Source organism: Montipora foliosa, chromosome 5 (assembly GCF_036669935.1).
Source record: "Montipora foliosa isolate CH-2021 chromosome 5, ASM3666993v2, whole genome shotgun sequence".
Classification (NCBI taxonomy): domain Eukaryota; kingdom Metazoa; phylum Cnidaria; class Anthozoa; order Scleractinia; family Acroporidae; genus Montipora; species Montipora foliosa.
Window position 1 is genome coordinate 46494925 of NC_090873.1, and position 10000 is coordinate 46504924.

Genomic DNA, 10000 nt, shown 5'->3' on the forward strand with positions numbered 1-10000 from the left:
CATGTGCAAGTGAGAATAAATTGGAAGCTTTAGTTTATCTACAAAACAAAGGAGTTATATCCTTGATTTTGAATCCAGAGCAAGGTATTTTAAAGGACCGTTGGGAAGTGCTGGTGTGTTTGCATGAGAGTGGTCTAAGCACACCATCCTTTCCAAGTGTTGAACCAACCTCTCGGAAAATAGATAAGATGATGAAGATTTTATTGGCTTGGTTTTGTGAGTCTTCCATGACTACTACCTCAGCTCCAACAAATTATGGAGACCTGACAGTTGATAAAGGTTTTGAGAGGCTGTATGATTCAATCAAAATTGTCCGGGAAAAAGCAACCCACCCTGCTGACGCCATTGAGCATTTTTACGCTGATGAGGAAAAACAGCACGACAAAAAGCGTTGTGGATCACACAACAAACCTATTTCTTTGGTAGTACCTGATGTCCAACATCCAAATTTGAAACCTGTATTGAGAGGTTATCAGAGAAATGCAGTTGAGTGGATGCTAAGGAGAGAATGTGGCTGTGGTCATGGAAACCAAATTGGTATGTGTCTTCCATGAAATACTGGTCGTGGCAGGTTGAATGCTGATTTTTAACAGGATTTTGATTTTAACAGGCTCACGTTTAAAATAAGAGCAGTACTTGCGCTCATTCTGAGCCCACAAATCTATGTATTCGGGATGCTAGTTTTTCACAAGAACTAGTGCTGTGAAGAGGGAAATTAGTGTTTATCTTGTACTCATAGTGTACTTCGATAATCGTTTCACTCATTGACTCCTTGAAGTGAGACTTAACAGATTTTACTCTGTCTAATGCCAGACGATTTTTAGTCGTCAACTGGGAGCATCCTAGGGTGCTTGAGGAGTGACTGGGTTAAAGGGAGGGAAAAAACGCTAAATGCTCCATACAAAATGCTCCTTCTTCCTGCTACACCAATGAATAAGCTCTACAATGCAAAGCACAACACACAACGCAAAGCACAAGGAATCCAATGCATGCGCAAATAGAAGAAAACCACTGATAACAATTGACTGCAGTCACTCCTAGTTGTTAACTCAGTTAAACTGCATTAATTTTAAGTTCATAAAAATTTGAACCACAATATATAACCTAACCCTAACCATAAATCATCGCAGACTAAGTTGCTGATGCCTAGTAAAGGTTAAGGTAGAATGTCATATTCGCTGAATTTTATTTTTAAGGTAATAAACATCCTAGCACACTTCTTCATCCATTATGGAGGGAAATTCACAGCTTAGATGGAAAGCTATTGTATTTCAACCCTTACACCGGAAGGTAAGTTTGTGAAGATAAAATTAACATATTTCAAGGAGAATGTAAGATGTGAAAGGGATCATTGTTTACATTAACTAAAAAAAATAAAGTGATCACAATACTACATGTATTTCAAATCAATAATATTATTTATGAAAATAATGCTCTGAGATGTGAATGAAAAACCAGAGTAAACAAAACTAGAAAACCAACACACTCAATCCAAAACTAAAGAACCAACCATTACTTGGAGGGAAAAAAAAAAAAAAAAAAAAGCACACTGAATCAAACTAAAAGCCTTATACGTTTTTGCCAGTAGAAACGCTTGGTTGGTCACTCATAAACAACAAATAGTTTGCTCCCGTGTTGCTTACACCTCTGCTGGAGTCCTATTGAATGTTCTTTACCTGTTTCCACTAAGCACGCTCCAGCACTAGTAATATTGATCCACTAGTAATATTGATTAATAGAAAAGCAGAGAAGTAAAGTCCACTGTCTTTCTGCCGGCAAGTCATTCAGGCTGCATTTGATTTGGTTACTTTTTCTCGTCTTACCTACTGCAGCCTTCTCAAAATGTTTTTCGGGAGCAGGTCATAAGGAAGGTAAAGACGGTTTGGTGCTAAAGGCACCCAAGCGAGTGCCCAAAGGATGCAAGCTTCTAGGGGGGTCTCGGGGCATGCTCCCCTAGGGATTTTTTCAAATTTAGACATTCACAAATGCAATTTAGTGCAATCTGGTGGATTTCAAGTGACGAACTTTCACATATGGAATTGACACTTGCTTGGAGTCTCATAAGAAATACTGGAATGCTAGTTAAATAAACATTGCATGTGCGCGAGGCAAAAAAATATTGTGGACACGAATTTGTTCGTCAAACAAACTTTTTTCAAGCTTTTAGAATATCTCCAGTGACTTCACGTTCGAGCTAAAATGTATTGTGACTGACATTTTCTGACTGGAAGGAGACGGTCAAGCTTTCTGAGGAGGCGGCTCATTGAGCCGTCGACCGGCCGATTTTGAGAAGGCTGCTACTGTAATAAAAATTACAAAAAAAAAAAAAAAAAAAATTACTTGGAGGGGGAAGGTTTGTGTGAATGGGGCTGGTGAGGAGGCTCCTTAAATTTCTTCAACTTTATGTCTAACCCTAACCCTAACCGTAATCAGCCTTTTCCCATGATTGTACAAAAACCAATGAACCTATCCCTATTTATAATTAATTTTTTTTTTTACAATAATTGTTTATATGGTGGTTTCACAGTTTGCTGTCCATCAATATTGCACATTTCATTTCCCTTTTTAAGAGTGACAAAAGAATGCTTTCCAGCTCCATTGTTACCTCTTGGAGGAGTCTTAGCTGATGAAATGGGTCTTGGAAAGACAGTGGAAGTCATTGCTTGTATTCTGTGTCATCCTAAACCCTCATCTAAAGACAAGTTAGTCGACCAATTCATTACTGCCCATGCCAAGTCAACTGGCATGCAAACAAATGGAGAAAGTCCTCATTCATCTTATGACCCTAGAAGTAAAGATAATTCCACTGTTATATATAGCACTATGACACAAGATTGCAAGTCACAGAGTAATGATGCAATGATGCATTCTAACCTGTGTTCTGGTTCTGTTAATGCAAGAGAAGATCTTAAGTACCAACAGGATAATTATTGCAACTCCAAAAAAACAGAATGTGTCATTTCTCAGGAGAGAACAAGTCATGCTTCTACTCAGTTAAATCATAAATTACTGAACCATGGTGAAACGTCTGATGCATACAGAAGAACTGATCAAATGCCTGCAATTCCTGTCAAAGATTGCTTGAACTTCCAAGGAGCAGGTACTTACCATATTCAAAGTGAAAAAGCCTCACATGGTTATACAGGTATACATGTACCAGATGGAAGCTGTGATGTCAGTAGCAAGCAAGGTGCAAATCCTTATCAAGTTGCATCCACCGTATGCAAGGTTGCTGGTGATGTTCATGACACTATGGAAACACTTTCCAAAGAAACTAGCAGCTCTGTTCACAAGGATGATAATGACAGCACACTGTCACCTGAATGTGTTGAAATGTTCAATAAAGATAAGAATAGTTCTTCTCTTCATGTTGACAGCTCATCTTCTTGTAAAGGCACAGACCCTTCTAAAGGTTTGTTCTTTACACAGTGTTGTGGCAAGAACAGTTGAAAATTACAACTTGAAGTAACACATGTTTCTTATGTTGATCAATCTAAGGATAGTTGCTTGTTTTTCTCTTTTGCCAGTAACAGAAACCATGACCATTAAATGTCAATGCATCTGTGGAGTGACTTCTGCAAATTGTAGTGACAAGCTGTTGCATTGCTCGGATTGCCAGGCTGTTTTCCATGGAAAGTGTCTCGTGTATGATTGTCCAAAGGGATTCATTTGTCCACAATGTGCACTAAAGCAGGTGAGATTGATAATTTTATTTTAATCAACAATTTAAGACAAGCTTGAGATGTGATTCTTCGAATGGTTGGTGGGGACTACTTGACTTCTACATTTAGCATGAACTATGCAGAGTGGCTGTATCCAACGCAACCTTGTGAATGGCAACAAACATAACATCTGACCTCCACTTACCTGTACTTACATGTACCTTGTCCCTGACCTTGCTTGAGGAATATCCTGAGAGTGGGTGTAATGGGAGCAAGAATTATAAAAGATTCACAAACAGCTGAAATTGATCCACAAAGATTAGCTAGCAAATTAAATTGGTCAAGCCATGCACCACCCGCTTAGTTGTCCCACAGCGCCAGTTAGCATTGTCAGCAAACTCAACACCTAAATTCGGTTGCAAAGGCTTAAATCAACTGGAATGAGGCATCTAACTAGCAAAATAGGATGAAGGATTTGTACAGGTCATCAGCTAACTTGACCACAGTGCCTTCCTCCAGTATATCCTAACACATGGCACATAAGCACTTTGAGGGCAGTCTCAGAGCCAGGCATGCCTATCGCAGGCCATATGTACATGCGGACTCCCTTGAAGGGAGTGGTGATGCTGCAATACTTCATAGATCTCTGTGAAAGAGGGATCTGACAAAACGTGCTAGTCAGGTAAGTGGCAATTAGGTGCCTTCACTGAGCAATGTGGCGTAGTACAGAATCTACGTTGGGCATGAATGAAGGCTAAGGCTTGCTTTAACCTCCGACATCAGCAAAGGCTGTGATGAGTCCAGAGCTGCCATTTGGCTTCTTAACTAGAAAGGACAGGTTAAAATATTCTACTGACACGCCAACATCCTCAGGACCCTTACAAATGCCAAATTGTAGAAGCTCGTTGAACTGTTGCTGGAGCTCTACTAGTTTTCCCCTTGCATATTCAGGGAGGAAGCCTTTGCACTGAGGCGTTTCCACTAGGCCCATGTTGACTTTTGCTTCGAATGCATTGGTAGCACCATTTTAGACATGAGTCTGGGGATCAAAGTCTTGGTTGTACTCTCCCAGTAGTGCATCGACATTGGTACTGATCGCTGGTGGTAAAAAGTTATCGGGGTCTGTTTGGACCATATCAGTTTGCCTGACTTGAGGTTGTGGAGGTGACTTGACAGGGAGCTTTTTTGGGGGCTGCTCGTTGGTTTACCTCACAGAAAATGCTCATTCCTTTTTAAACACGAAGACGCACTATAAACGGGGGCGCTTCACGCACTGCTTTTGTTCGAATTCATTCAAGCATGACTGATTAATTATCCAAGATGGTGATCAACAAACAGCAACACAGAGACGGAGGCCCGGAAAGATATTTCTAGCGCAAAAAAAAAAGGGACTGGGAATTTGAAAACATTGCCATAAGGGGCTTTTTTATTGAAGAAATTATCACAAAACTCTCGGTTGCATCCACGGTTGATTGATAAATCATTTGCATGTGCATAAGGCACCACACCTTTTATAGTCCCATGCACGTCAACAGTGACCGACAAATGAGCCTCGATCTTCCCAGGGAAGACTTCCTTATATAGCGCGCCTTCGTGTTTAACCCTTTCACCGCCAAAAAATGCAAATTGACACTTATAGATTTTACTCTGTCTAACGCCAGACGATTTTACTCGTCAATGGGGGAGCCCTCGGCAATGAAAGGGTTAAAGACCGAGGCTTAGAAGTAAGATTCAGGATGCGAATCATGCCTTCTATACTTGACAGTAGTGTATGCAGAGGCCATATATTGGAGACCTTTTTGTCTTGGCAGCTAGGTGAGTCAGGTCATGATTCTAAGGCGTATTCAGAGTCAGGTGAGGTGTCACAGGGTAGGTCGACTTCCATGAACTCTCCAGGCCACACAGTTGTAGAGCTTGTGGGACCACATAGGACCATTGCACATTGTGTAGTGGTTGCCTTAGGTGGGTTAGAGGGTGAGCCGTAGACAAGGGTTGTACCGTCTCCAAGTAGGATGTGCCCTTTTGCAGGTCACATGGTGACGTCGCTAGCTTCATAAATGGGGTTCCAGCCAGGATGTCAACGTCAAGATTCTCCAAAACAAGACATTCAAAGGCAAAGTTGTGTTGACGGTGTGCAAATGAGAGGCATAGGGGTGAGGAGCCATCTGCTAGTTGGGCGGATTGGGAGGACATGAAATTCTCTAACGAGGGATAGACAGATCATATTCGGAGTGACTGAATTGTCTATTGTTATGTGTACTGGGGTGTGGCCATGAAACATATCCATGTATGGTGACTGACGTGTTTGAACATGAAACACAGCAGATGCGGTCTTAGGGTGTAAGTCTTCTTCTTTGGTTGAGGTGTGGGGATACTCGATGGGTGTGTCTTCGCAATCATCTTCCAAAATGCCAACAATCTCTCTCGCCTTGGCCGTGTAGCGATGATCTTGGTCAGGGAGGTAGTTGCATGATCTTGATTTGGTTGGCAGGGTTGATATCATTAAAAAGTGAATAGAGGGCATATCTCAGGCTTTATTGATGCTAACGTGTGGGAGCAGAGTTCTGTGCCATACCGCTACTTGACGAGCTTGGGTAACTTGGGGTGCACAAGCCTGAGCCAGGTTAACATGATGAGATTTTCTAGGGTTAGTGTAAGTTCCTTGTCTACAGTCATTGCTGCACCATGGTAGAAATTCCATTAGTCTGTAGGAGTATGTCCTCTACAAATGCATGCCATTAATCTCTTATAGAGGTCTTTTTTTTTTTTGAGGCTCCTAGTGAATATTGGCAAGGTCCAGAAAATGTGCACCAGTTACCTGGAATCCGTAGTGTTGGCAAATAGTATGCCACAGAGAGTCCTGAGTTCCTGACTATTGTATTTCGGGATATCACTGGACAGTAATTTGCCATTTGTTCGAGAATTAGCTCAAAATAATTCACCTTTTCTTTTGCTGTGAGGCACTTGCACATGGGAACTGGATTGCCATCATCACGGAATCCTCTTATGGAATTGATCTTTGTCCTCTTTTCCCATGTGCCACTATCAGCAAGGAAAGTAGCGAAATTATTGTCTAACGACAACTTTTAAGTTAAATTTTGTTGCCAGTTCTCAAACAAGTTTACAGTTTCCATGTTTGATAGCGACCACTGCTTTGGTTCTCGGTGAGTGCTCATTGTAGCCATAATAATAATAATAATAATAATAATAATAATAATAATACGCCTAGTCCCTAAAGTGGTTACAACACAAATCAATACAGATACAGTAAATTGTAAGCATAAAGTATAATAAATAGTTTATTGTTCCAGGTTCCCTTTGTCTCTCGTATGCATTCACTCTCTTCTCGTTCACTTTGTTGCATGTTTGATGAATCATACGTCTCCATTCAGTTCTATTCTCTACCATAGCCTTCCATTGTCCAAGTGCATTGCATTGTAGCCCCTTGGTTGTTTACTCTACGATTGGTCTACGAACCAACTTCTGGTTGCTTTAGCTTCCTACGTGGTATCTGATGTGAACATAGGTTTTGGGAAATCACTGCCACTATGCCATATACCAAGGTCAGCAAACTCGACGCCTACATCGGTTGTAAGGGCTTTAATCAATTGGAATGTGATCTAATGAGGCAATACAAGATGGCAGTGCTAAAACCAGGCCACAAGCAAAATAGTCATGCACATAACATAGTTACATCAGCTCCACTCACTGGCACAGATTGTCTGTAATTTTCCATGAAGAATACCAGACCACAAGGCTTTGAGGTTAACTTTGCCTGTAAAACTGGACCAACTCAAGTAGTGCTGGATTCCAGAAAGATCTTCAAGTCAGGGAACCACCTTTCTGATCCACCTTTGATGTATTTTTGTGTGTAATATTTAGGTTTCAGTTTTCACATTTATTTTTCCATTGCAGGAGGTAGTCCCATCTAGGGCAACCCTGATCATCTCTCCAGCACCCATTGCTCAACAATGGATAGATGAAATCTGTAGGCACACCAAATCATCATCTCTTAAACTTCTGGTAATCAATTGTATGACATACCGTGTTGACCTGTGTATAAGTCAACCTTTTATGACCTCAAAAGAAGCTCCAAAAATCGCCCTGAACTTATATATGGGTCAAAGATTTAGAGTAAAGTTCCAGCTAAATAATTTATTCAAAATTAACATAATGTTGTCTTTTGCATAACAAACACAGTGGAAAAGGTTGGCTTTTCATCTGGTGACAAAAGACTTCAAAGTGATTGTAAGCAATTCCAGTTGAAATGAAAAAGGATTTGTCCAACTCTAAATGTTGAAGATACTTACTAGCACAAAATGTGAAATAGACACTGGAAATTTTCGGTTACCAAAGGCAGAAAGCTAAAAAGGCACTTTTGTTTCTTCAAATAAAACAAGATCGTTCAATTGCTTAGTAACCTGGCACAATATCTCATGTTTGTGTACACGCATCGTCACTCGCATCACCTGAAAATGCTGGTTGGTAAATGATTGGTTTTTGTTCTGTATACAAACCTGGCTGATTTAAATGCTTTTGCAAACTTCGTAGTGTTTGCATATGAGTTTTTTGTTTCGTTTGTCATGTGAGATATTATAAATCAAGGACCAATGAGACCTTGCACATTTCGCATCGTTTTTGAAGTCATTTTCAAAGATTGACTCCATCTTCTGTGATATTGTGCTTATCCCTGAACAACGAAATAGGTAAGTGTGAGGTTTACATGTTCGATTTTCTGAAAACTTTTTCGAAACTCAAGGACAAAATGCCTGCATATACAACTGCTGAACCACAAAACTATTAAGTGCTTGAGGCCCTGATTTTTTTGTGTATCCACAGTTTCAGAAATCAAAGAATACAAGATTATTATCCCATAAACATTTAACAAAGAAATCAAGAAATTGCCTTTTTTGCCATCAAAAATGAGGGTGGCAACTTATACAAGGGATTGACTTATACACGGGTAATTATGACGTAAGTTTGTTTTTTCTGAGCTGTATCTGAGTTTGAGCAACAGAGATTTTTAATAAGTTTACATTATTTTCTCAGGTCTATAAAGGTGTTGCAAAGTCAGGCTTTATTTTGCCTGAGGTCCTTGCAGATCATGATGTTATCTTGACAACTTATACCACCCTTAGATCAGATTTTTATCATTTGGGACAAGGTGAGAGAATGTCTTTGGTTATTGCTGTGGTTTGTAGTTGAGTGTGGAAGGATATATGTTAGATCTGGTGAATATGATTGATATCCCTTTTATAGGGAGAATGCTAAGGACCAAAAGTGTGATACAGGATTTTAGCTAATCAATTCAAAGTCTTTTAATTTTAGTGGTTTAGTATTGACATTGTAATGAATTACAAAGGTACATCTTCTCTCCCTTTCAGGAAATGTTGTAGAACGATCTATGCGATACAACAAGCGTTACATTGCATTGCCAAGTCCATTAACAGGTGTCCTGTTTTGGCGAATTTGTCTGGATGAGGCTCAAATGGTAGAAAGTACCACAGCTAAGGTTAGTTCTTGTTAACAAATTTACTGTTTGAATAATTTTAGCAGCTTAAAATTTATATCATTTGTTTTGTATTTCACAAGTGCGACATGTTGAATGATCCCAAAATGATAAACTGTGTAATTTTAATGGAGGTAAATGTACCTTGAGATAAAGCACTTTACAATTCATATTAAACTTATCAAATCAAATGCAGGATTATAGCTCAGCCAGCTGTCGGCTAATCTAATTGCACCTGTCAAAAGAGTCTCTTTCACCAGTTAACCAAACTGCCAAACACAAGGATCTGGGGAAAGCTGTTTTTTATGGGGCCTCATTACTGTTGATCTCAGACGACCGTGGACAAGGGCTTTTTTTCAGCCCACTTCAACAACCGTTGATTTCAGTCTGCGGTTAAAAAAATCTGATCACATGCTACCATTTTTTGCGGCTCTGCAGTTTCGAAAAACTGATCTTGTGATGCTATTTTCTGTTGCTCTTCCCAAAGAGAAAAACGCGAAATGATGTTGACGGCGATTAAAACCGGCCGAAGCTATTACGGGTGACCCAGGAAAAGCCTTGTCCGAGGAAATGAGAAGAAGGTGGAAAATTTTCTTCAGGTTTTTTTCTTTTCTCGAACCGTGGGAAGAACGAAGGACTGGCACCACATGGTCAGTATTTTCAAAACTGCAGAGCCACAAAAAATGTTATCATGTGATCAGAAGTTTTCAACTGCAGACTGAAATCAACAGTCCATGAAGTGGGCTGAAAAAAAGCCCTTGTCCACGGACATCTGAGATCGATAGTAACTGTTTTTTCATAGCAACTTCCCAGCAAACATTTGGTGTTA

General features: G+C 40.0%; 1 protein-coding gene across 2 annotated transcripts in view; it reads left to right on the top strand.

Annotated features, from left to right (window-relative positions):
• LOC138004461 (E3 ubiquitin-protein ligase SHPRH-like) overlaps nt 1-10000 on the top strand; it is a 36713-nt gene that overhangs the window by 595 nt on the left and 26118 nt on the right. Inside the window, exons 1-7 of one of the 2 annotated variants that reach the window (XM_068850983.1) lie at nt 1-537; nt 1197-1290; nt 2571-3412; nt 3528-3694; nt 7578-7685; nt 8712-8826; nt 9047-9174. The exon at nt 1-537 is cut by the window's left edge and continues 595 nt beyond it. In XM_068850983.1, the coding sequence (XP_068707084.1) occupies nt 1-537; nt 1197-1290; nt 2571-3412; nt 3528-3694; nt 7578-7685; nt 8712-8826; nt 9047-9174 (1991 nt within the window). The remainder of the gene's footprint in view (nt 538-1196; nt 1291-2570; nt 3413-3527; nt 3695-7577; nt 7686-8711; nt 8827-9046; nt 9175-10000) is intronic. The other variant, XM_068850984.1, reaches the window with a different exon arrangement.